The following is a 25730-nucleotide window of genomic DNA, read 5'->3' on the forward strand; positions in this document are numbered from 1 at the left end:
GTTTGGTTATAATTTACAGAACACGTACCTACAGGTAATGCATATTTATCAATATATCTGAGCTATGGGCATTATTCTTCTTATTTTGTTATGGGAAAATGTTTAAGGGAGCAAAGGATTGAGGGAACATAGAGCTGTTTTCAGTTTGAAGAATTAATGTAGGGCCGTGGGAATGCAGCTGGCTCTGTGAACATAGATCCACTTCCTTACTAGGCTACTCTTGTTAGATACCCAGGCTTGACTGTGATAACCAGCTGTAGTGGGCCAAATACTGTATATGATCTGAAAATATGAAGCTAGGTTCCAATGTGTTCTTGAGGTAAATCATAATACATTTTCTTTGGGAAATCTATGGGATTTCTACGGTTGTATGATGTGCATCTTGGTAAATAACAGTGATGGAGACATAGCTGAGTTGGGCTGTTCCTGGTAGAGTTTCCCACACTAAGTCTGATGTAAGTTTGAAATGGCTTCCATGGGAATAAGGTCCTTCATGCAGTAACCTCCAAGGCAGCTTTAAGGATTGATCACATAAGCAAGACAACCAGTCTGTTGTGTCTTTTTATAACTGTGCATACTGCTGTAATCTGCAGGACAATCAATCTCTCAAAAGGTTTACAAAGCACTTGACAGTGGCACAGCCACACAGCTGAGATGTTCCTCTAAACCACTCATTCTCAATGCGTTTTAAAACAGGATAAGAGGTATGAGTCTCCCAGAGGACCCAGTTCTCAGGTCACAGAGTGACCAGTCTCCAAGGCAACCGTTTGACCTTCAGATGGGTGTCAGACATTCAAGTCTGCAGGTCTAAGTGCGCCAAGCCCCCTCTGGGTCTCCAGTGTCTGAAAAGAGACCTTGTATCTGTGCGATAGTGCATTTCTGGTGGAAGAGCAAATCCATTCAGCTCAATATGAATTGCTCTCAGAGGGGCACTTAGCAGAGCACCTTCCGCTTATGCATTGCTCATAAAAGCATCCAGCCCAAGATGAATTACTCAAGTCATGTTTAATCAAATCCTTTTATTTGGGCTTCAGAATTATTCAACTGGGGCTCTATTTTTGAGTAAATATAATGCAGTAGGTTACCTGAAAACATTTTACGAAAGTGACTGAGATGAGGAAGACTAAAGATTGCACCTGAAATGCAGTTTTATTGCCTAAGATGTAAGAATTCACTGAACCAGGCATGAAGTGGTTTTCTCTCCTCCGCAGTTTTACAGGGTTGTAGGTTCCATCTTGTGGTTGCCCTAATTGCTTCTTTATGTTTTCTATCTTTCTGTGCTGGGAACAACAGAAGCAAGCGAACACAGACAGAGGACTGTCGCAAGACCAAAGAATGTGGATTTAAGACTTTCTTGTTTGAGCTATAAGAGCCCGAGCTGAGATTCTAGATACCTGCTAGGTGCAGATAGATAATACACATCTCAGCATTGATTCTCATATTTTTATTGTCCCGCTGAGATACAGTAGCTATTGAAATTAAATGAATGGTGAGACTTGAGGACCCATCAGGCAGGACAATTGCCCCATGAAATCTCTGGCCTTCAGTAGCTCTTATGATTACTACAGCTAAAACATAAATAGCAATGCCATTACATGAACACTTTTATCTAAACTGCATTGCAATACCAGGAGCCCATACAGTTTTAGCATTGATGGTCCCAGCGAAAGACAAATCCCTAACCCTGGCAGTGTTTACCACATGAGCAGTACAGGTACAATCCAAGTCAGTCAGCCTAAGAATAGCAATTTCTAGTAATTTGCTGGCAGGAAAACAGAAAGCTTTATTTAGATGTGTGTTGTGTGAGTGGGTGATGCGGCCTAGATTCATTAATAAGGCAGGGTGGAGATGATGGTGTATGTCATTAGTGCATATTGTGCCCATGCAGCATTGTTTTGTCCTGAGGGCAGCATCAAGAAGAATAGAGGGGTATAATATACCTTTTTTAATCAAATCCGAAATGTCATGTTTGAAGTGAAATGATATATCGTTGTAATGCCATTTTGTACAGCAAGATTAGGTGTCCCAGTTGGGAGTCTCAGAGAGTCGTTCTCTCTGTGTCAGTCAGTAATGGGCTCAGCACACAAAGCAAGCAACACCTCTTGCCTTGACTGGACAAGCCACGCCTGCAGGCATACACACTTCAAAATGTTTAACATCAAGGCAACATATAGTGCCACTGCTCCCTAGTCGAAAAACGGTCCTAGATTGCCACCCACTGGCAAACACAGGGAAATGGTTTTCACACTGCTGAGCAAAAATTAACAGGGGAACTGAAATGACCCAAAATGACTGCTTAGCTGGCTGATACTTTACTGGCCTGATTACTCATCCACAAATGGAAACCTGTTGTGAAAAATGTAAACAGGAAATATCTGGGCCAGCTCAGTACAATAACAGGTAAGCACTACAACTCTACAGGGAATTCGCATGCACTAAACTAATTTAAAGCAGCTTTAGAGTATACATCACAAAAGACTAATGTGTGGCAGAATTTAGTTTACATGATCATAATCTATCAAAACAGATAACAGCAATTTGTGCACTGCAGGCTCTTTGCTTTCGTGCAACAGTTTCTGCAGGCTATTTTCAGCAGATGAGCCATATTAATTCAACAGCTCAAACAGCTGCCTATTTAATGAACTTGGTAAGTGGGAAGGTTGTTTATAAAAGTGGCAACTTTATTGAGAACATCCCTGGCAAACTTGCTGGCTTGTTGCCATGCAGCCAAAGGAGTAATATCTTGTTAACAGTGCATCTGTCTCAAGGTAACAGAGTGCCATCCAGCTCAAAATCTGGCTAATTTTACTTTATACTGAACTGATTTTAACTGATTTCATTCTATAGTAAAACACTTTTGTTTTGTATTGCTCACCTCACCCACCACCACCTCGACCTTCACTCACACCCGCAACTACCTCACCCACATGTCTCCCCCTCCCCTCGCCCACCTGCCCAGACTCTGACAGTCTCTCCAGCCCCACCCGTCTCAGTCTCAGCCTGTCAGATGGATCAGAGGACCAGTTGGACCGCCTCCAGCAGGTGGAGCTGGCCAGGACCACACCCATGTCCCAGTGGAGGGCGGGCACCGTGCAGGCCTGGCTGGAGGTTGTCATGGCAATGCCCATGTACATTCGCACCTGTTCAGAAAATGTCAAGAGCGGCAAGGTGGGACTCAAACCATTAATATGATGTAGGCTGACTTGTCTGCTTGATAGGACTTCTCATTTAGCACCATACTGTTGTTATTACCATTACCATATCACTGTTACTTTACTGTCTTGACACCACCATCATGGCTTGTAGGCCGGAGTTTGCTAATTATGGGACACTTAGATTGCGTGACTTTGGTCCAGGTTTGAAAAGTGAAGTGGAGCAGTGCTGCCGTGATATTTTGCAGGTTTTGCTGGGGCTAACAGATGAGGACCTGGAGCTGGGTTTAGGTGTCAGCAGTTCCATGCACCGCAGGAAACTCCGCCTGGCCATCGAGGATTACAGGGATGCTGAGAACGGCAGAGGGTGAGGGAGGGAAACAGATGCTTCTCTGCAACTCCCAAAGTGAAAGTGCTGCACACATACAAATCATAGTATTGTGAGAGTGTTAGAGGGCCATCTGTTGGTGATATATAGCCAAAGCAGGCACATAGTATGTTGTGGGACTTTCAGCCTTTATCAAAAACATCCCTATAAAATGGTTGATTGGACATGTTAATTTGATGCCACATTTTTAATAGCTTATAACTATTTTGAAGTTTATTTGAAGATCATGAATTGAGATTATGGGTAGCAGTTTACAGTGCATCGGTCAGTTTACAGCGTCAGGTGGTGTACTGCACTACAAGAATTAAAATATGTTACACAATTTGTGGTGCACTGTCTATAACGAAACTGCTTTGAGACTCAGGGCAAACCAGGATAATGGAAATATTAAATGATATGAGTGACAGTATTGCAGGTCATCTAGAAATCGCAATGCATCTCCCCTCCCTGCAGTTTGTCCAAGGCAGCAGACATGGACCACCACTGGGTTGCCAAGGCCTGGCTGAGTGACGTGGGCTTGCCTCAGTACTCCCAAGCCTTTCACACCCACTTGGTGGACGGGCGCATGCTGAACTCTCTGACACGGCGCGACCTTGAGCGCCACCTCAACATCACCAAGAAGTTCCACCAGGTCAGCCTGCTGCTGGGCATCGAACTGCTGCACTCGCTCAGTTTCGACAAGGAGGTATGTGGAAATACATATGGCATTCACTCATATATAAAGTAAAGCTGGGATCAAGAGGATGTTTTTTGTCCCGGTGTTTGTGTGTGTGTGTGTTTCAATGTTTTCCAGGCACTTCAGAATCGCCGGATGCAGTGTGAGCATCAAAATGTAGATCCACTGGTTTGGACTTCTCATCGTGTCATCAGATGGATCAGGGACATTGATCTCAAGGTGAGAATAGAGATAAAGAATGTACTTTATCCACTGACCACATGCAACGCTGTCTGTTAACGGGTTTAACAGGTATGCAAATGAGGTGTGCACACTTTTACACTCACATGTTGACACAGACTAATGCCTTCAAAGGGAAAAGTTGGGAGAAGTTGCCCTACAAAATGTACAGCCATGAAAAATCACTAATGAAATAATAGCACTCAAACGGCAGTCATGTAGTTATATAATCGTAATGTGGTATTGTGGGGAATGTAGGCCATTTTGTTTATTTGGCGCTCCTTATCTCAGGAGAGTGATAGAAAGCCTTTGTTGTTGTAATTCTAAGCTGCTACTTGTTGATTACAAATCCTTTGAGACTGGAGCTTCGGTGCAGATGCTGTAAGACGAAAATCCCAGGTCAACATTGTCTACAGTCTTGCCACAGGAAAACCTGTTTCCATTATGAGGCCTGACAACATTCAGGCTTTACAGAGATAAGGCTGCTTTGAACTTACATCCTGTTAATTTCCTCAGGAGGTTTGACTTTATATTTTATCAAATGCCAACAAAGGAATTAACGTACTGTGTGATCTCTGAGAGAAAATTAAGCATAATATTTGAGTGAATATCACCCTTTCCCTGCTGTCCACAGTGTTGTGTTCCTTTTGCATACAAAGTATTTTTTTTATTGAAATAAAATCACTTTTTGGCCCTCCACATATCTGCCCCAGGAGTATGCTGATAGTCTCCAAAACAGTGGAGTCCATGGAGCTGTCATGGTGCTTGACCCAACTTTCAACACCGATACCATGGCAACAGCACTGGGAATCCCCAGCAGCAAGCACATGATTCGCCGACACCTCGTTGAAGAGATGAAAACGCTGATTGGCCCGGCCAGGTGAGGGGAGAGACAAAGAGAGACAAAGAGAGAGAGAGACAGGGAGAGAGCGAGAGAGAGACACAATATTCAAGATAGACCAGAGCCATAATGCTAGCAACACAGCCACTGTTACAGTTACACTACACAGTTACATTTATAATACTGAACAATGTCTATGTGATTCTGTGTCACACATATCTTTGACCTCACTGGGACTGTTTGTGACTATTGTTAATGTGCTGTGTACACTGAAAAACATTCTCCCAAAAGTGGGTTCTGGTGTCTGCTGAATGCTTTTTGGTGCTGTCCCCAACACACTGATCCTCATCTTGCTCCCTGCAGGGCGACTGCCAAGCAGGAATATGAGCGGCTCGGTCTGGGAACACCACCGACCCTGCTCCGCCAGAGCTCTCTGGGCAGGACACCCAGTTCTGCAGGCCGACACACTGATGATGAAGGCTCTCTGAGAAGGAGGGCAGTCAAGGTGGGAAAACACGATGACCAGGCAAAATTTAAGAGCCAAAAACTTTTTTCTGGCTTGAATGGAAGCCTATTTTCTAATATCAGAATAAGATCAGATTTAATACTACATTTATTCACCAACCACTACACAAGGAACTGGAATAGGTCAATTACTGCTGGCACATTACATGACATGTACGCAACACTGTATTTGACACACACATATATGATGCATATGGTGCAGACAACACATACTGGACATAGTATGTGACAGTGGACTAAAAATAAAGATAGTTTCAAAACCAAAGAAATGTTCCAGTTTAGCAATGTGCCCTTATAAAAATTCACCATGGTTTACTGGAGTTTCTTAAGGGAAACCAGGGTTTCACTATGACGCTTTATGGTATCCGTGGTTATTGTAGGTCTAATCTTCACCATTACACTACCCTGATTTTACTCTCAACCAAAAAAATAAATAAATAACCTTACAGATAAGGTTATATAGTTTCTTTACCATTACAAAACCATGGTGAATTTTCTTAAGCAAAAGTTTTGTATGAAAGATGTTTTCCACCACTGACCCTGCTCTGCCAGAGCTGCCTGGGCAGGGCTCCCGGCTCCACTGGCAGACACACGGATGATGAAAGCTCCCGAAGAAGGAGGGCAGTCAAGGTGGGAAAACATGACAGCACTGTGCAGCCTTTGAGAGTCAAAAAGTTTCTCCTGGCTTGAGTGGAAGTCTATTTTCTGAAATCAGAATCAAGTACAGACTCAAAACTGTTTCTGCTCAACACATACAACCGCTGCAAGGATCTGGATTGGGCTAATTGCAGCTGGCACAGTAATAGACAGTTATGCAATACAGGACTGACAGGACGTGCACAACAGTACATAACAGGACTTGGCATGTGGTGCAGACAAGACATACTGACACTACAAGACAACCAAAAGCACAGATTCAAACACAGGGAAATGTTTCAGTGCAGTAGCAAAGGCACGGTGTGGTAATGACAATCTGTGGTTATGAGCAGGTTGAGCAGAAAAGGACTAATTTTTTGTAGGCTGTCAAAAAAAAAGCTGTTTTAGCTTTGTGTTATATAAAACAGGCTTATAAAATTAAACATGCATAAATGACACTCAGCACAATATAGAGTTCATCAAGTGTGATTTTTTGATGTTCTATGGGGGAAAAAAAACAGTTTATATAACTGGGGACGTCTGTTTTTGCTTTTTAAATATTTCCCTTATCTTCTTTCTATAACTATTTAAAACTGACCATTGGTCAGTCACAATGATAAACCTTGCTGCCAGTGGTCATAGCACCAAACATCAGAAAGAAAATGAATCTAACTGTTTCCCTGCTTGTTTATATCCCAGCCTCCTGTGGGCTTCAGCCCCAAGGCCCACAGTGGGCGGGACATGAGTTGCCATAGCAGCTGCGGCTCGCTGCCTCGGGACGGACGTGACGAGACTCCGCCCAGGACCGAGGGAAGCCCGATCCGTGGCTACACCAGTATCGAAGTCACCAATGTGTGAGGACATCAGGGTGCGACAAACATCACACATCAGCTTCATTACATCTAAATCTACATCATGGACATTTGTCTTCCATGTGCAGCTGAACAAGGGATGTTCATTTTTCTAAGCTGAGCCTTTTATGGACAGAATGCACTGTTTTTTTGTTTTTTTTTAGAGGGGAAAGGGTTTTTTTTTAACCAGTTTCCTGGTCTAAGAAAAACTTTTTAGGACTCACGAGGGGTATTTCACCTTTTGAAAGGCACTGATTTCTACTCCTGAACGCCAGACTCAAGAAATGGAGGACTCAAGCTAAATGATGATTTATTTTTCTATTTTCCTTATGTGTAAATGGTTCTTTGTAAGCCAAGATGTGTCTCAGCAATTTGTTTTTGTTTATTAGTTCTAATCAACAAGCAGTCTGTTTCTCTGAGGGAAAATTTTAAAAAATAAGTAAAGGGACAGATTGTTTGTATGTACAGGGTACTTTAGTGAATCTGCTTCAACTAACAGGACAAAAAACAAAAAAGTCATTTTTATAACAGTATAAAATGGTGTTTCATTCAGTTTTCTTTCAGTAACTGCTGTCTGTGATGCCTTGTCGATGTAGCTGAGGACACGGAAATCAAAAACACTTGAACTGAACGGTAAATGATGTAGTGTATGTTTGCTAGTCTTTTTTTTTTCAGCTTGCACATTTACACTGTTGTGTCTAAACAAAATTAGCACCATCCTCTAATGTTTTATACTGTACAATAAATGTGGGGAAAAAAATATCACCAGATCACTGACAAAAAATGCCATGAAAAGATTCCTGCAGAGTTGTATGTTCATGTGAAGTCTGTGGGCAAAAACGTGCAGGAGTCCAACGATGTGAGAGCTTAAGAGTCATTCTCATAATGAAATAAAAATGATGTCTCAAATATTATTGCCCTATTGCACCGTCTTCAGCAGGAAGTAGCAAGGGGTTGTGTGTGTGTGTGTGGTTGAGTATTTACAGGGTACTAGTGGATGGGGTTCATACCTACCATAGTGCTAATAGGCAAGTGCAGTGGTGTTCAAAGTGGGGTCTGGGAAGCTGCGGGGGTCCTTAAGCTGCTTCCGGGGGTCCTCAGCAAGATCAGGAATAGTTAAATTTCACTACGATTTCATTCATTGGAATTTGTTATGATAAAAAAAGTGCAGTGTGAGTGAGTAGTTTAAAATGATGTTTTAATCTCACCATTTTGAATCTGTCCATGCATGGCATCTAAATAATATTGATAATTATCTTTTCATATAGAGCACTTTTCAAAATCAACATTACAAAATGCTTCATAAAATCGATAAAAAATAAAAATAAAAAAAAAAGATTCAAGTAAATTGAACAAGTCTTTAATTAAACAAGTCATAAACTTGGCTTAAAAAAATAATACTTCAACCAAATCTGGTTTGCATGTCAGAGGATCTACAGGGCAAAATATCTTCAAAAGGAATCCACAGCTTAATGAAAATCAACTTGCGAGTCTGGAAGATGAAACGGTCTGAACACAAAAAGAACATGAAAAGGGTTGAACGCCCCTGAGTCAACCGAGGTCCCTCGCTGTGCTGCGCTCCGCTGGACATGTGAGCTGGAGTCCCTGATGGTACCTTCACACAGTAACACACACACACAGAAAAATGATGCAACTTCCCTCTCGTATTCATGACTGTATCATTGTGGGAAATGAGGGATGATGACACATCCCAAAATGATACAGCGTTCAGCTGTTGTGTCTTGCAGCAGCAGCGATGGCACACCAAAGTGTATTAGTTATACATTAAACACACACACACACACACACACACACACATACACACACAGACTCATGTAGGTGTGTAGGTAAAAGTCTGTCGGAAATATTAGGCTTGCTCAATTGTGACACATACAGTTGGGAAATCCAGACACATGTGTCATAACCAGCCATAAAACCAAGATAAGCAATGAAATGGCTATACATGAATGGACAAGTTACAGCTGTGATTCCTGAACTATACCAACAAAATCAATCCAGCATTGTTTAAAATATATACGCAAAGCTAATTTTATTTACTGTAACAGTTCGTCCTTGTAATTGTTGACTTACGGTATCATTTGATTTGATTAGAGGCAGACAGTGCTTTTGGTTCAAGACAGAAAGCTACCAGATTTAATCAAGGCTGATTCACTGTGCTCTCTCTCTCTCTCTCTCTCTCTCTCTCTCTCTCTCTTTCCCTCTCTCTCTCCCTCCCTCTCTGTGTGTATGTCGGTGACTTTTGTAGCACAGCAGAGGAACCACACAATAGGTATGGCAGGGAGATCAGAGGAAGAAAACCTCCCCAGACCCCAAAGGAAAGGTTGAACTTTAAAGGAACAATACTGTAGGTGAACACGCTTAATAATGGTTTTGTCATTATTATAAAGCCACAAGTGTATAGCGCACATATACACACACAGTTCTACAGTTCATGGACTAAATGATTGACGTCTGACTCTTTGTGTCAAATGGCAGAGCTGGTCAGTGGAATAAGTCCTCATGATAATCACAGTCCAAACTTCACCAAGGGAGTAATAGAATCCACACCAATTTTCCCGGCACATGGTGACACATGTCCAAAGAGGAAGTGGGATAATAACAAGCAGAATTTATGGTGTTGACTGGCAAAGAGATAATTTCATTTTTCACTGGCAAATCTGCTAAAAAAACAAAACCAAAACAAAAACAGTGTCAGAGCCTGTGAGGTTCAGTCTGATTAGAAACTTAGTTGTGCCAACCAGGGATTCAGAAATGTTACAATATAGTATCAATAACCCACAAATGTATTAATCAACCAGCATATTGCTGTAGGGTGAAAACACCTATCCCATTAACAGTGAATTCAGGGCTGCAGAGATGGCTGATGAGTTCAGTACACATCAAAAACAAAAAAACAAAAAAACAAAAAACAACAACAACAAAAAAAAGTGGACTGGGTGGACACCAGACTCAAGGTAAAGTGCACACTGTATACGTATATGTATCAAGAACAAATGTAATTCTCCAGCTCTTTGGTGACTAGGCAGTCTTTTAACAGTATGGTCAAAGAGTGGGCAGTAGGTCTTCTAGGGCAGTGGTTTTCAGACTGTCCTGACCTGCTGGTGGGTCCCAGCATGGAGATGAGAGGGTCCTGGAAAAGGTTTTTTTTTTTTTTTTTAATGATGCACCACTGACATAAGGCCCTGTGAAAGCGACAGTGACTGGAAAATGCAGCCTTTCCTCTCCAGCTGGCAAATTCTGAAAACCTAGAGTAGCCTAAAATCAGTGAGAATTATACTCCCAGTGAGTGAGTGAGTGAGTGAGTGAATGAATGAATGAATGAATAAATAAATAAAGGCACCACATATGCCATGAAACGTGAACTGTATACTGATTGTGGTTTTAGAGCCTATCAACGGCCTGATGGTGTGCAAGTCCCCAGATTAGTTCTGTGGTGGAAACCTTAGCTGTAATGCAGCTGTGAAACCCTTGAAACTGAAAAGGGTGATAGAGGGAAGAGGGTTTTATTATTATTATTATTATTATTATTATTTCCTTTGGATTTTCTGACATCTTTATTTCACCTCTCAAAATATTCCAGCATTCAAAATGTGTTAGTTAACAAGGAAGCGAGAGACAGAGTAGTCCCATACTCGCCACCTCTCTCTCTCTCTCTCTCTCTCTCTCTCTCTCTCTCTCTCTCTCTCTCTCTCTCTCTCTCTCTCTCTCTCTCTCCATCAACAAAACCAGCAGTTAAAGAGTTAAAAGTGGAAGTAGTACCAGCCCCCTCCTTCTCTCTCTAGCCGGACCCATCCGTCTGAGAAGAAAGTTCCTGATTTCATCCAGGCAAGTTGCCTCCTATTTCTGCCGCTTTACCTCACGTCCGGACAGCCAAAGTTTGGAATAATCGGCTAAACAACCAGCTTTGAAGGGAAGAGGCGTTTTCGACAACATATCCTGGACTTTTTCCTTAAAAAAATTATGCAAACGTGAGTACGTCGGGTGTATACAGTAGCTACATACACGCACTGCGATGAAATCATGTATCACACACTTGAAATGTAGCAACCTCGAACTAACTTCAGTCTAGGACTTTGTAGCCATGTTTTACTTCATTCAAACGTTTCGACTTGTATCAAGTTGTTTCTGTTTCGTTTTTTTAAACTATAACCTACATATCCCGCGTCTTGCGTAATACACAACAGTATTTTCGTGAGGCGAACACAAGTCTAGTTGAGGGGAAACTACCCAGAAAGGGTGAAAAATTGAGTTTATACAGTTTGCCTGAGCTGGTTTCTGTGGCCCAGTGTGAAAAGTTACACAAGCTAGGATTCTGCTAAGGAAAAAAGTTTGGGATTATGAAGCCAGGGCAGGATCGAGTCCCGCCCAACACAATATAAAAAACAACAACATTACACTCTTAACAACAATAATGGTGGGAAACAACTTTCACAAAACTGCTGAGATGAAATAGCCACTGATGAGTAAGATGAATCATTTCAAAAATTTTCCACACAGTCTGCACAGAAGCAGTTGGCAGGAATCCATAATCACACACACACACACACACACACACACACACACACACACACACACACACACAAATTACATGGTATTGGTCAGCATAGAATTTCAGGTTCAGGACTATGCCAGCCAGGCCTGACTTATTTCAGTGTAAAACCTGCGCCACATGGTGAAATCCTAACCTCTGCCAGTGTCAGTGCCAGGACAAGAAACGTCTGCAACATGCTGACACTTGACATGTTCACACACTTGATGCTTTTTTTTTTTTTTTTTTTTTTTTTGTACTGCACACAACTCAACAGGTATAGCCTTTGCTGGTGGATGTAGTTCAGTGTGGCCAGTTTGCTCTGTGTCCGAGTGATTTTGTGTGTCCAGCTGTCGTGAAGAGGGCGGAGTGTAAAGCTCATGCCATACATTCTTCAGTGAAAGGGTATTTCTGCATCTGTGCAGGCTCTGCTAACTTGTGGTGTGGTCTGAACATCAGTCTGTCACTCCAAGCAGGTCTGGACATGAGCAGGCACAGCATCCACACACAGGTTGCGTAAATAAAAACAAACCGTGGGGGCTTAAAACAAAAATTGCAGCATCATACGAAGGCATGATCAGCGGTCAAAGGTCAATGGTCATGCAGGGTTTAGCTACACAGTACATACAGCTTGTTTCCTCACAGTTTATTGGCAGTGAAATCCGATCTCCTGCTGAGAATATCAGAAGTTTTCCTGCCACAATTACTCTGTGTTTTTAAGGGAAAAAAAGCAAGCATAAATGACATGCCCTGAATACCATGTTAAGAACATGATCAAGTATTTGTGAGCTATAGTAAAGCTCCTACAATGTGACTAATCTATCTGTTGCATCTTTGTTTTTATCCAGTGCTGCCTGTCTTGGCCAGTACCCCAATGGAAAAGAGGTTTTAATTCGTAATAGGGTTTTTCCAGGCTAAATAAATAGTAACATGTGACTCAATGTGTTTACAAAAGTCTAATCTTGTTTTACGGGCCAGCAGTTAAATTCAAACCAGTAATATTTCCCACAATGTTTTGAGTTGTCACATCACTAGTACCTCATGATTGATCCTTTAGCAGAAAATGTAATAGATGCAAAGATGGTTCTCCCCAAGAAGAGTTAAATAGCACTGCCTCATTGGAATATGTGAAGAGCTCCTTATTTTACAGTGGCCAGGGATTTAAGTGTCACAGATTAACTGTACGCGCTTATCTACCCTGAAATGTCCTAATGTTGGTTAACAGGAACCTGCTGGGCCGTGCTGGGAAGTCTGCCGTAAAAATTTTTTACCATAAAACACACTCATCATGCAGGAGTCTCCATGGGATTTGTGCACAATGAAATTGATAACTGCATGCTTGCCAAGGAACAATGTTCTGGCGAGAACACAGCGACAATAGCAGCCAGATGTACAGTGATATCTCCAAAGATGCAGTTTAGTCTTCAATATGAGAGTTATGTGTGGTGAGAGATACTGGCACACACACACACACACACTCTGCCTTTTCTCAGCTGTGTTCAAATGTAAGTAGTTTGTTTTGATTGTGTATTTTTACACAGGTTGAGTGGGACCAGCTATGTTCATTTATAGTGTCAGGGTCTTTAAGTTTGATGTTTGGTCTTCTGATATGGATGATCTATGGTAACATATCTTCATTTTTATCTAGTACATACTTAAGTACACACATGTCTTTCTCCCTACAGTCTCTGACCTTGTGAGCAGTGCAGCAGGCCTGACCCAAGCCGCGGGACTGACAAAATGCGCTCCAGTGTTGCCGTGCCACCAAGCCCCACTGGCAATGGCGGCAACAATGACAACAACAACAATACTGGAAACTCGGGGTCCCAGTATGCACTGTGTGCCCTGGGGGTTGGACTGGTAGCCCTCGGGATTGTGATGATCGTGTGGAGCGTGGTACCTGCAGATGCTGCCGGGAACAGCAGCAGCAGTGCAGGTGGAGAGGGAGGGAGTGATGGTGGTGGGAAGCTCGACAACCGCTACAAAGCATCTTCTGTGGCCTTCATCTTAGTGGGGTCTGGAGTGGCCATGCTGCTGCTGTCCCTATGTCTGGGGATGAGGAACAAACAGCTGGAGCAGCAGCACAGACTCCAGCAAGCCCAGAACCAGGCAGGAGGAGGAGATCAGGAGGACAGAGAAACGTGAGTCAGCCGATGGTTTGCTCTCTGTCAAACAACACACCAGCATGACCGATATTCTGTTTCTAGTCTGTGATACTCTTCGGTTTTTACTGTAGCTCTGAATGGAAGGCTCAAATCAATTTTTGAGCTAGGAATATTTGACTGATGTCCCCTATGAACACGTCCCAATACATGTTTTTAGTCAAATAAACAGAAACTTGATGTGTTTCAAGTATTCAGACATACAGGCTACAAAAGAGTAAGGGCACTTGAGTTACAAATGTGACACTGGCCTGTAAGTAAAAAACAAAGCAGCCAATAAAATGCTAATTTCAAATTAGAGGACCTGTATGAAATTGTCCTCCTGTAATCAGTAAATATAATGACATGGTTATGTGCTTTCATTCTGATTTACGATCCTATAAGCGTAGCTGCGACTGTGAGTGCCTCAGTCCTATAGGACAAGGCTACATTATGATAAGAGCACTGGGTTACATAGTCAGGTATGGAGTTTTGTTGCTACTACTCATACTAAAAATGCAAGTATGTCACTTTTAAAATTTTAGCATCTAAGCATTGATTCTTGCGACATCCCCAAATTGCAAAATTACTGTCACTGTCATTTAGTCTGTCAAATACCACCCACTGAATTAGCATAGAGTATTGAAAGATTGTTCCCCTATCAAATGAAACAATCTGCCAGCGGTTTAGATCATTTCACTTGTTTCCTATTTGGTTTCACCTCTGTAAAGAATTTTCTTGAAGCAAGTGAAGTGATTTCTTTACAGATATTTGTCACTATGATGATAACTTCATTATACATTAACCAACACTTTGTCAGCACTAATACTGATACTAGTCGATATTATTAGCTTATCACAGATATATCAGTTTTGTCATATACAGTGTGTTAGCCAATATTAAAAAAATAGCAATATATTATTGGTATTAAGGCTGGGCAACATATTAATATTATGTTGTTACTGTTACGGATTTTGGATATCATAATATTGTGATATGGCCTAAGTGTAGTATTTTCCTGGTTTTAAAGGCTGCATTACAGTAAAGTAATTTTACAGTAAATTACAGTAAGTCGTTTTCCTAACTTACCAGACTGGCCTTGCTGTTCTAATATTTGTCTTTACCCACTTAGTTATTATGTAAGCACTAGTAATGATTGTTTATCTAAAATGTCACTGTGTATATATTTTGTTAAAGTACCGATAGTCGTCCTCACAGTACTGTCTCAATATCAATGTATTTGGTCAAAAACATCATGAAATTTCAAAATATTGAGATGTATCTTGTGCATCGCAATATAGCCTAAAAATATTGTGATGTTATATACAGGCCATATCGCCCAGTTGTAACAGGTATTGGCTCCAAAAATCCAGTATGGGTGAGGCTCCAGTCTACTCCTGCATAATTTAAATTTAGGATTATTTAAGATAATTCATGTCTATATTTCTTTGAATCTCTCCAGTGCTGAGGAGCAAGCCCAGCGTTATGCTGTGCCCAGTTACGAAGAGGCAGTGGGCAGCGGCCAGTACCCCGTCCGCCAGAGCAATCTGCGCCACAGCTCCTCCCAGCTGCCCTCCTACGACGACCTGGTCCAGGTGGACAGGGTGCAGTACGAGTTCGAAGGCTCAGAGTTCTCGCCTTCAGGGTCGCAGCCTGCTCCTGCTCCTGCCGGCCCCACCGCTGGTCCCGCCGCCGGTCCCTCTGCATCCAGTCGTAGAGCTCCGAAAACCAGCCGCAAGCTCCTCCCGCTCAAGATCCGCAGGATTAAATCGGAGAAGCTGCCCATGAAAAACAATGAGAATTCTCAGTCAGCGGCTGGAATCAGTATAGAACCGCTCACACCACCGCCGCAGTATGACGATAAGGTGGCTCCTCTTTGAGACGAGGCAGTCCATGGTCAAAGCAAAGTTACTGCAACTCCTGGAATCCATGGTGATCGCCTTTTGTGGCTCTGCCGTGTCATGCAGACACATGAAGAAGGCACTTGAGACAATGCATCCCTCGCAGAGTGTTTTCAGTGGCACTTTTCTCATAAAGTACCTGTTCAAATTTTACATTTCAAGCCATATCACTCCAAAGAATTAAACAGAAAACTTTTTGTTTGTTTGTTTGTTTTTTTACATTTTGGATCTTACTGGATATCTGAGATGGCATCAGAATTATTGAACAAAGTCACTGGATACCCTTTTTGAGTGTGATGGATCAAGCTCAGTTTGAGGCACATTGGATAAAGGATCACACCAAATATAATCATCTTCTGTGTCAAAGTATCAGCAAATGTAACATTTGTGTGTTACCTAAAGTGTGTATCTGTGTGAGTTGGCAGTGCAGTTTAACATGAGTCCTTACTGTGGGGTTTTGGTAAGGATTTGTTCGTGCACACTTAAATAGATCTGTGTTTGGCACTCATTTTCTGAAGGGGCTACATTGTGGGCAGTGTTTCCTCCCTGGGAGGCCAAAGAGTGTATCACTTCTGCTGCCAGAGGTTTACCAAGCACAGGCTGCACAGAGAGTGACTGTGTTGTACGTACTGGATAGACTTGGCAGAATGTGGGATCATGCTACAGTGCAGAAAGCCTTTCTCTCTGTTAAAGAAGCTGTTCTCCCAAAACACAAAAAAAAGATGGTTTCCTACTTACCCCTACTGCAATCTATCCATCCAGGTAGCTCCTGTGTGATTTAGCAAGGTCTCCAGTCTGTTGCGATTTTCCCTCTCTCCTGCAATCCCAGTTTAATTGACGGGTATTCATTTATTGTGCTAAAAATTTACTTGAGGGAAGATATTTTCCAACAGCTCTTTCCAAAAACAAAAATGACACAGATACCCAGAATAATCCACAGCCCTCAGGGGCGAAGAGTTTCACTGGGAACTGTTTTCTTCCAAAGCGACTGTCAAACTGTATTTATCTGCCTCTGATCAGGAAATAGTCCCCAGTGAAACCAGTACTCATCCAGTCCCATTGTTTAGTGGTGCTGGGAGACTTGGAAGACCATGGCAGACAGGAAACCTCGTAAAATCATGTGCATAGATAGATTGATTGCACCGTGGCAGGGGTAAGTGGAAAATAATGTTTTTTGTATTTATTGTCTTCCGTTCTTCCACAGGGTTGCAGCAAGTGAGAGAAAAGTTTGATTAGTGTTAACTGTGTTTGTCACGTAGTTACTTTCCTTACTTTTCCTTTACTGTTAGTCATTACTCATTTTTTATTGAGCAGAAGACTTGATGCTGAATCAGCACGTCATTCTGCACTAAATGCTTTGCCACAGTGTTAATGTTGTCATAAAAGGAATGTTAATGATACCTGATTGCAGGTCTAACTTTGTCATCAAGTTGTGCAATTCAAAGTTATACTCTCCTGTTAAAAGTTATGACACTGTTGTTCCTCTTCCGGCATGTCAGAAGAGACTTTATGACTGAACCCAAGCTCTGATGTTGCCTTGCCAGTGTTTGCTCTCTTGCAAACAGAGGCCAGTGGAGGAAGCATGAGAGAGCATGATGGAAGGATCTAGTGAACAAGGGCTCGGTGAATAGTTAGAAGCCTTTGCCCTGTAACCATGGTGAACGCAGTCGGGTAGTGAAGGCAGTAGTGTAGTCTCAGCTTCTATCTCTGCTTGTCTTTTTTTGTCTTTTTGTCCTTATTCGAGATGAGCAACAGAAAGGCTCTTTCACTGAGCAGCTGTGCCATCATAATGGCAACTATTGCTCACTCACTTGCCCATGCACTTTCCTAGCCATAGCTTGACTCACGGCACTGTTTTCACTTAGAGTTATGCAGAGAATGAACAGAAAAAAAGGAGCACAGCCCGAGGCTCTATCCAGGGAGCTGGTTTTAGTTCCTGCAGCTTCTTCTGTTTTATGTGCCTATCCACAGACTGTTTTTACTCCTTCAGGTTAAACGTGTGTAGATATGAACAGCTGAAGCCAAGTAAAATGGTTTGAAAATTGCATAAGTTGCATTTAGGTTATTTTTGTCTGACATTACAAATTATGGTGAGGCGTGCTCATTTGGGGTTTCCTGTTTTGTTTTTTGTGGCACATGTGGTGCGTTCATTAGTGCCCAGTTTGCTGCATTAAAGTGATGATGAAAACTCCAAGAAATGAACGCAAGATGTCCCGATGTCATCCCTTCGCATTAAATATTGTATCACTGTGTTTCATTTCATGCAAAAGGCACCGAGTCACAGTGTTTCGTCAGTGGAATTTGCAAGAGTCATGGCAGCAAGACTCGTTTTCAAGTTGAAACCTCACATTATTTGTCATGTTCTGTACCTCATTTGCAAAGGACCAGTCGCAGTTGTAATTACATTTGTTCAGCTGTCATGTAGTAAACCATTTTGCATTGATGAAATAGTGTTTTGATTTAGCAGTCAGTTTTTATGTTTTATTTAGATCATTGTCCATTCAAAACACATTTTTATTGTTTCATTGTTGCTTTTTTATATGCCTTAAGTCTGTATTTCTTTTATATGTACTGTCACGACCTGGCTCAAAGGAAGGACACAATGTGGAAACCACACATTGACTCTTAAAAGTAAAATAAATTTATTGAAATATGCAGTCAGTTCATCAGTAATATGCGTTGTGTGTGGATGTGTGAATATGTACCACTGTAAGAAAAAGAAGAAGAAACACAAGTAAACCAACCAAAGTCCAGAAAGACTGACTGCTCAGGCACCTATACAGTACATATTTATGAGCCGGCGAGCCACTCCCCAGATCCCAGCAGCCAAATCAACAGGAAATTTGTCTCGAGGCCAAGGGGCTGTCACAGTACTGTGAAAAATGATTTTATATAACAATTCTATAATGTTAATGTTGACAATGAAAATTTTTTTTGTTAAGAATGAACACCAAGAGTTATCTCATGAATATTTTGTGAGAAATAAAAAGAAATATTTGTAATTTAACCATTGTATCATTCATAAAGACTCATTAAGTGTGGAGTAATTGTAACACTTACTGGTTGACTCATGCAGTGTGCAGAATATTTTAACAGCATCTACATTCTCAGCATTGTTGCTACTGTTCACCACCTCTTAGTTAATGTACAGCTATTTAAAACCAAATGGGGGAGAAGCATCTGGCTACTTTGTAGTTGGTCACACCCTGCAGGATCCAGTAAACACAAGACAAACGTATTTCATTTCAAAGCACTCCTTTTAAGCGTGCAGGAAATGAATACTACGCTAGTCATTACTTTGAATCGGAACTGATTTTTACATACGAGCCACAGAATTACTGTCTTGAAAAGCTTTGTCTCATCATGTGAAGTCCCTGCTGGCTCTATGTGCAGCTACATTAGCAAAATAACAGCACATTAAGTATAATACACAGTAGATTTCCATGTCATTTGTGGTTACTGATGCATTTATGCTTCTTCTGTGCACTGAAATAGAATGAGACCACAGATGGTAAATTATGATAGAAATCATTGAACAGCTTCTTCAGTGGTTGGTCATAACCTGCAGAGGGAACAACAGAAAAAAAAAAAAACAATTACAATGCACTTCCTGTTTTTTACAGCCAAGGCTTTTGTTTGCCTCGCGTTGCTCTGAGCTCTGGTGAGACAATCAGGACGCAGATGAAATGAAAATGTTGCTTACTCTGTTGATCCAGTCGATGTAGGAGCTGACTTGCGTAAAGACGGTGGGCTTCTGGAGGACATTGCAGCCCTGACCGGAGCCGAAGCTCACCACGCCATGGACGTCCCAGGAGCCATCAGGGTTCTGGCAGTTGAGGGGGCCACCGGAGTCGCCCTGCGGGTCAACAGACCTGCTGTAGGTCAGTGGGAGATTTTACAAACACTGCTGTGCTTATGACATTACACTAATTCATCTGTGATCACTTAGTGGTGCAATAATTATGTCAGCAGTTTTGTATGATCACTTAGCAGTGCTGGATTTTACTGCTCAGACATTTCAATCTTATTTTTTTTTTAGATTTGAGGTTTTTCTGCTGCTACCGAAGAGGAGTTTGATTTCAAGAGAAAAAACTGACTGTTGGTACAAACATAGAGCCTACCATTTGTTATTATCAAAGTTATCGACTGTTATAAGACCCTTTTAATTTATTTATTCTTTTTTTTTTTTTTTTTGAAATAATTGATTATACAAAAACAGGCATGACATGTTTCAAAAAGACAGATGTGTATTTCAAATATATAAACCAAGTACAATTTAGAAAATTGTATCAAAACAAAATGAAAGTGCAATGTATGCTGGGAGTAAAAATCTAAGGAAAAAAAAACATGAATTTCTTACGGTATCTCAGTGAATAAATTATAGATGTTACAAAGCTTATTGGTCTTTATAAATTTTTTGTTACAGGAACAGGATATGGACTCTAAATGAAACTTTAAATCATCCACAAAAACAGAGAATAAAGGCTTCTTACTGAATTTAAAATTGTAAATCTAATATTAAATAAAACTTTAAATCATCCACAAAAAGAGTGAATAAAGGCTTCTTACTGAATTTAAAATTGTAAATATAATATTTAATTAGAAGTATAACCAAATAAATAAATAAATAGTCTTCTTTTTGCTATACACTAAACTAAAAGAATCACGTTCTCAAAAACTCACACTGGAAATAACTTTAACATTTTTTCCCAGAAATAATACACATCTTCAGCTGCAAACCTTTCAAGAAAACCTTCTAAGTTTTTTAGACGTTTTGAGAAACATTTTGCTAGGATAACATCTATGAATCAGTTTATATGTCACATCTTTAACTTTATCAGTAACAAAATATTTCTTATGGGCCAAAATTTAAACATGTTGTTTTAAAAAAAAAAAAAAAAAAAACATGAAGTCAGATGATATTGTCAGAACACCTCATCCATGCTGCTTACTACACACCATTCAGTTCATATTACAGTTTCAAATGTTTGAGATAATGTGATCAGTTGAATGCTTGAATACTACGTACCAGAGAATGAAACCCCCACATATTAACTCACATTACAGCCGGCCTTGATGCCATCTCCTCCGGCACAGACCATCTTGTCGGTGGCCAGGACGCTCCACCAGTCATTCTGGGAGCAGGTATCATGGCCGACCACCGGCAGGAGAGCCTGCTGCAGGGTGTCGGCCGGGGGACCGCTGGCTGTGGGTGAGAAACACACTCGGGGTAAAACACCAGGTCTTACTCTGATGGAGGTTCAGCATGTTGACAGCAACTGAGGGGTGGAAAGGGATTATTTTCATGTCATTTCTGCACTTGATGACACCCTGTGGACAGAGGAGCAGGATGCATGCAATTAACACTGAGAGCCAAATTCAAAACCCATGACGTCCTGAATACATGTTTTGTGTCTTGAGTTACAGGGGTGCTGCATTGATTTAAAGCATAAAAACTGATTTCCTTGAAACTACAATGACCCCTTAATGCTTTACCATAGAGTTCAAAGGGGTTCCACTTTACAGTAAGACCACCCTTATAAAGTGTTTATGAATGGCTTATAATGGTTACACTGTAAACACTTTATAGACAAGTTATAACATCTTTCATACATGGATGCAGGCTCACTATTTGGCAAGATCAAGTTATGTGTTACATAACTTGATATAACTAGCTGTGGTGTTAACCTAATTAATTAATAAGCTAATTCTAAACCATTCATAAACCCTTTATGAAGGTAGTCTCACTCACCTGTAGTCTTTCTTTAAAACATGATAATCACCAGCACTGGGAGTTACAGAGTTTTCATCCCACAGCAACAATATGCTACTGTGATAAGAATTGTGAAATTGCATTATAGCACCAAAAATGCTGTTTATTGAATCACATCCCCAGTCCTCTTCACTGTGTTTGCTTTTACAAAAACCACACTCTCCATAACTCTTATTTTCTCAGCTCTCCCACTCTCAGTAACTGGAATGTTGTCTTGGCACTATGACTCTAACTCTTGCATTCCTTATTCTGCTGTATTCTACTGTTGCACTTAAGTTAAATTGCTCAGGATAAAAGTGTCTAAATACTGTGTGATTTGTGTGTTAGTGCCTGTGGGGGTGCAGTGACTCACTGGAGAGTCGCCCCCAGCCGGTGACGTAGCAGGGAGCACCATGGGGCAGGACGAAGCCCGGGTCTGGGAGGCAGGCGGGCATGATGGTGTCAGAGAAGGTGACAGGAGAGGACAGCTTGATCAGGGCGATGTCATGACTGCGAAAGACAAAAGGCAAAGCAGTCACACTCAAACTCGGTGTTGGTGACACCCATGAATTTCCTCATAATAAATTAAAAGATCAGTTAACTCGGTGGTTTTCAAACTGGGCTGCAGGGCTCTTAAGGGGCCTCAGGGGACCCTTGGAAAAACAAAATTCTTGACTCAGTCTGTCATTGATGATAATGTAATCATAGATGCTGCTCATTACGCCCTTCACTCGGGCCTGTGGAGTCATAGTGAACTGCGTGGGCTGCTGTTTGCTGTTACCGGCTGAGCAGTGTGTTGTAGTCCTCGTGAGTGAAGATCTTGGCTGCCCTCAGAGCTATCGAGCCCTCCTCGGTGTCCTTCAGGTTGTGTTTACCCAACTCCACTCTGTAGTTGTAGCGGGAGCTGCAGGTTCGTAGAGGATATGGTGTTTCAAACACAAGTGCGTAGATTGTGGTGCATAGCAAACACTGGGTAGTTATGTAACGGTAATGTACAACTTCAGCTCTGTTTTGCTTGGTCACTAAAGTGGTAAGCTGCAAGATCCTCTTTTGTTGGTGTTGGGTTTTTTGGTAACATGTCTGGTATTAAGCAATCACTGTTGTGGTGTTGCTGCACTGCACTTCTCAAAGATCACTTGGCAGATAACCAATGTGTCTACTGTGTGTTTTTCTTGGATTTAATATCTGTCATATCTGTTGCCTTTCACCACCCAGTGGTTGTTCTTTTTATTCCAAGTGAACTGCTGTTGCAGCTGTCAGATATTGAAATTTTAAATGCACCACTTCCTACATGCCAGAGGATTTTTCCCAGGAAAGACCAACCAAACACTGAATGTTTAGAGCAGCAAATTTAAAATCATGTGTAATCACTTTTGTGTTCTATGAATGCCACTTTATTTAATAATTCACTTTAATCCTACTATGTGGTAGAGGACTGATCTATATTCATATTTGTAAACATAAACAACTCAATCCCAGAGGCAGAAGCCAGAGCATCAAGATTAGTAAGATATAAAATCTGGAGCAGCTCTCTTTAAACTGGTGGTTTACCCTTTAAGAAGGCAAAGCTTCACAAGCCCTCGAAAGAGAACATGCTGTATTTACTGTTTTTGTGATTTTGTTGATGCTAATAACCTTCTTGATAACTTTCTCAGACAGGAAAGCCCTTCGACGTGTAGCCAAGACAGCACAACACATCACCGGTGCCCCGTTGCCGGCCATACAGGATATTTATAACAAACGCTACCTGAAAAGGGGACGAAGCATCTCTCAGGACCCCTCGCACCCCAACCTCAGTCTGTTTTCTCTTCTCCCTTCAGGCAGGAGATTCAGGCATCTCCTACCTCCACCAGCAGGCTCTGAAATAGTTTCTTCCCCAGAGTCATCATACACCTGAACTCTGCCCTCTATCTCTGACCTCAACTCCACCGCCCAGTCATACCAAGTGCTGCTGTGTATATTGTATATATTGTACCACTGTATGCTTTGGCTTTCATAGACATACATACAAATCCAAACACATTTGCACTATTGTCCTACCTGCTGCTATTATTGTCTGATATTGTATTTTTCTGCTGCTGCTATCATTATTATTCTTATTATTGTTGTTGTTGTTGTTGTTGTTGTTGTTGTTGTTAGTGATAGTAGTAGTAGTAGGAGTTGTAATAGTAGTAGTATTTTGTATTTGCCCTGTTCGTATACTGTTTATATATATATATATATATATGTCTATGGGTGTGCCTTTGCACCAGTGAGAGTCACAAGTTAACCACATAATGACAAGTTGAACTGAATGGAAGTGAATTCCTCTGGCACTCAGTTACACATACTTGATGCAGTGTGCAGCAGTGAGGACCCATTCACTGGAGAGGAGGCTGCCTCCACAGACGTGCCTCCAGCGCCCACTGCTGTCCGACTGGAGGGAGATCTGAGAGGAGCAGAGAAAGCGCCGTGTGCATTTCTGTGCTGGATGCATATGGTACTGTACCTCTCCTGTAAGCGTATGGATAATGACTAAAATTTCTCTCCAAAATCCTACTGTGTTTAGGGGGAAACCATTACCAGAATCTCTACATTTATAAAATATAGAGGATGTAGTGTGTAAAATGAATTCTTTTTTTTTAATTATCCAAGATCTTCAGTGACCTGCTCTCCTTAGAAAATGTTTTCAGTAATTTTGCAACTGCATACAAGTTAATCTTTAATTATCTCCTTCTGATATGAAAATCTAATTTTCATACATAAAGTTTCCTTTCCTTTCTTGCCACACAGTTTTCTATGTGCATCACAATGGCTCATGGAAGAAAAACAACCTAACTAAACGAACCCCGAATTTGTATCAGAAGAAAAGATTTTGCAGTAATTTCGACATGGTAGTGGTATAATAGTACTTCAGTAAGTACTAAATTTAAGTGTTGTAGTATCGTACGCTTTTGATGCCCTTGCACTTCACTTTTTTCATTTTGTGAAACTTCGTGCTTTTACTGCACTGTTGCCATAGTTACTTGTCACTTTGTAGAACAAGGTTTTATATGCAAAACATGATGTATCGTTAAAGTTCAAACTACCCAAAAGAATATGAAGCAGTTACATTGAAATTGTTAAAATACTTTCTATGTGTTAATGCATCAGTAATTTTAGCCTCTGAGAGAGGTTTTGAGTGCTTTTCCCACCGCTGGTAGTGATAGAATGAAAATATGGCATTCAAGCTGCTATAAAGAAATGAGTGAGAGTGTGATTTGATATATTTAGCCAGGATCCTTACCTGCCAGGGCCAGCTGTGAGGCCTGGCATCTTCTCCTGCAACCACCCTGCTCAGCACAGGGGGGAAGGTGGGCAGGCCACATCCATAGGCTGGAGTACAGTTAACAATGTCAGGCAGACCATAGGCATTTAAATTATTTTCCTTATGAGACAATTTTGTATTTAAAAAACAAAAGACAGACGTTTTCCCTCAAAACGGACTATGCCAAGTGGCTTAACACACACACACACACACACAGGTTACACTATGAGTAGACAGTTCATGGTCCCTTTATTATATGCAATCAAACAGTTCTGGCTGTTTGAGAAAAGCCTCAACTCAGTTCTTGGATAATTAGCATTCTTTACAAGAATTGAGAGATTGGTTTCCAGTTAATTACACTTCTTCTGCAATATATGTGTTTTAAACAATTACTGCATGTAAAAAAAGGTGAAACTGTCTTACCGCTAGCTACCACGACAGCGAGAACCACAAACCTCATCATGGCTGCACCGTCTGTCCAAATCTTGTATTAGGACAAATCATGTCATGGGAACAGGCTCGTATTTATACTGCATGCTAGGAGGACCATCTATCCAACATGTTGTCTGTTCTGGGTAACCTTGTCAAGACATGTGGAAAGCCAAACAAGTTCAACACTCAGGACACAGCATATGCTCGGTGATAGGATTTTCCCATCACTGTTCCCATACCAGCAAACCCTGCCTGTATTTGTCTAAAAGAATCCGACTGGAAAAATGGCACAGATGATATGTTAGCTTGTCAGGATCGACTTAATTGGCCATTGTTTGTCTCTTTGCTAAATGCAGAATATATACTGAGAAAATGAGTGTG

The 25730-nt window shown here is 41.3% G+C and overlaps 3 protein-coding genes across 4 annotated transcripts in view; 2 read left to right on the forward strand and 1 right to left on the reverse strand.

The window, feature by feature from the left end:
* The window catches only part of kazna (kazrin, periplakin interacting protein a), a 208871-nt gene extending 200715 nt beyond the window's left edge, over positions 1-8156 (forward strand). The window contains exons 12-18 of one of the 2 annotated variants that reach the window (XM_030055321.1): positions 2960-3168; positions 3401-3519; positions 3994-4225; positions 4334-4435; positions 5149-5315; positions 5640-5781; positions 7137-8156. In XM_030055321.1, the coding sequence (XP_029911181.1) occupies positions 2960-3168; positions 3401-3519; positions 3994-4225; positions 4334-4435; positions 5149-5315; positions 5640-5781; positions 7137-7295 (1130 nt within the window). In that variant the 3' untranslated portion in view covers positions 7296-8156. Of the gene's footprint in view, positions 1-2959; positions 3169-3400; positions 3520-3993; positions 4226-4333; positions 4436-5148; positions 5316-5639 lie in introns of both variants that reach the window. The other variant, XM_030055322.1, reaches the window with a different exon arrangement.
* A 2944-nt stretch (positions 8157-11100) lies between these two features.
* On the forward strand, positions 11101-18541 carry tmem51a (transmembrane protein 51a). The gene is made up of 3 exons (XM_030055325.1): positions 11101-11277; positions 13523-13978; positions 15441-18541. The coding sequence occupies exons 2-3, from the start codon at positions 13578-13580 to the stop codon at positions 15856-15858; spliced, it is 819 nt and encodes a 272-aa protein (XP_029911185.1). The 5' UTR covers positions 11101-11277; positions 13523-13577; the 3' UTR covers positions 15859-18541.
* Positions 18542-19423: 882 nt separating this feature from the next.
* LOC115362558 (chymotrypsin-like elastase family member 2A) lies at positions 19424-25380 on the reverse strand. Its single transcript, XM_030056522.1, has 8 exons — positions 25341-25380; positions 24897-24985; positions 23962-24059; positions 22413-22535; positions 22005-22141; positions 20940-21085; positions 19583-19735; positions 19424-19441 (listed from the first exon to the last, which is right to left on the reverse strand). The coding sequence occupies exons 1-8, from the start codon at positions 25378-25380 to the stop codon at positions 19424-19426; spliced, it is 804 nt and encodes a 267-aa protein (XP_029912382.1).
* Between the last annotated feature and the right edge of the window lie 350 nt (positions 25381-25730).

Source organism: Myripristis murdjan, chromosome 7 (genome assembly GCF_902150065.1).
Source record: "Myripristis murdjan chromosome 7, fMyrMur1.1, whole genome shotgun sequence".
In the NCBI taxonomy this organism is placed as follows: domain Eukaryota; kingdom Metazoa; phylum Chordata; class Actinopteri; order Holocentriformes; family Holocentridae; genus Myripristis; species Myripristis murdjan.

What these genes read in the sequence shown, in the direction of transcription:
- tmem51a (XM_030055325.1), top strand. Translation starts at nt 13,578, where the DNA reads ATGCGCTCCAGTGTTGCCGTGCCACCAAGCCCCACTGGCAATGGCGGC. An exon ending in GATCAGGAGGACAGAGAAAC is followed by an intron (nt 13,979 to 15,440) that starts GTGAGTCAGCCG and finishes GAATCTCTCCAG; the next exon opens with TGCTGAGGAGCAAGCCCAGC.
- LOC115362558 (XM_030056522.1), bottom strand. Translation starts at nt 25,380, where the DNA reads ATGATGAGGTTTGTGGTTCTCGCTGTCGTGGTAGCTAGCG. An exon ending in CTCACAGCTGGCCCTGGCAG is followed by an intron (nt 24,060 to 24,896) that starts GTAAGGATCCTG and finishes TGCTCCTCTCAG; the next exon opens with ATCTCCCTCCAGTCGGACAG. An exon ending in CGGCTGGGGGCGACTCTCCA is followed by an intron (nt 21,086 to 22,004) that starts GTGAGTCACTGC and finishes TCTCACCCACAG; the next exon opens with CCAGCGGTCCCCCGGCCGAC.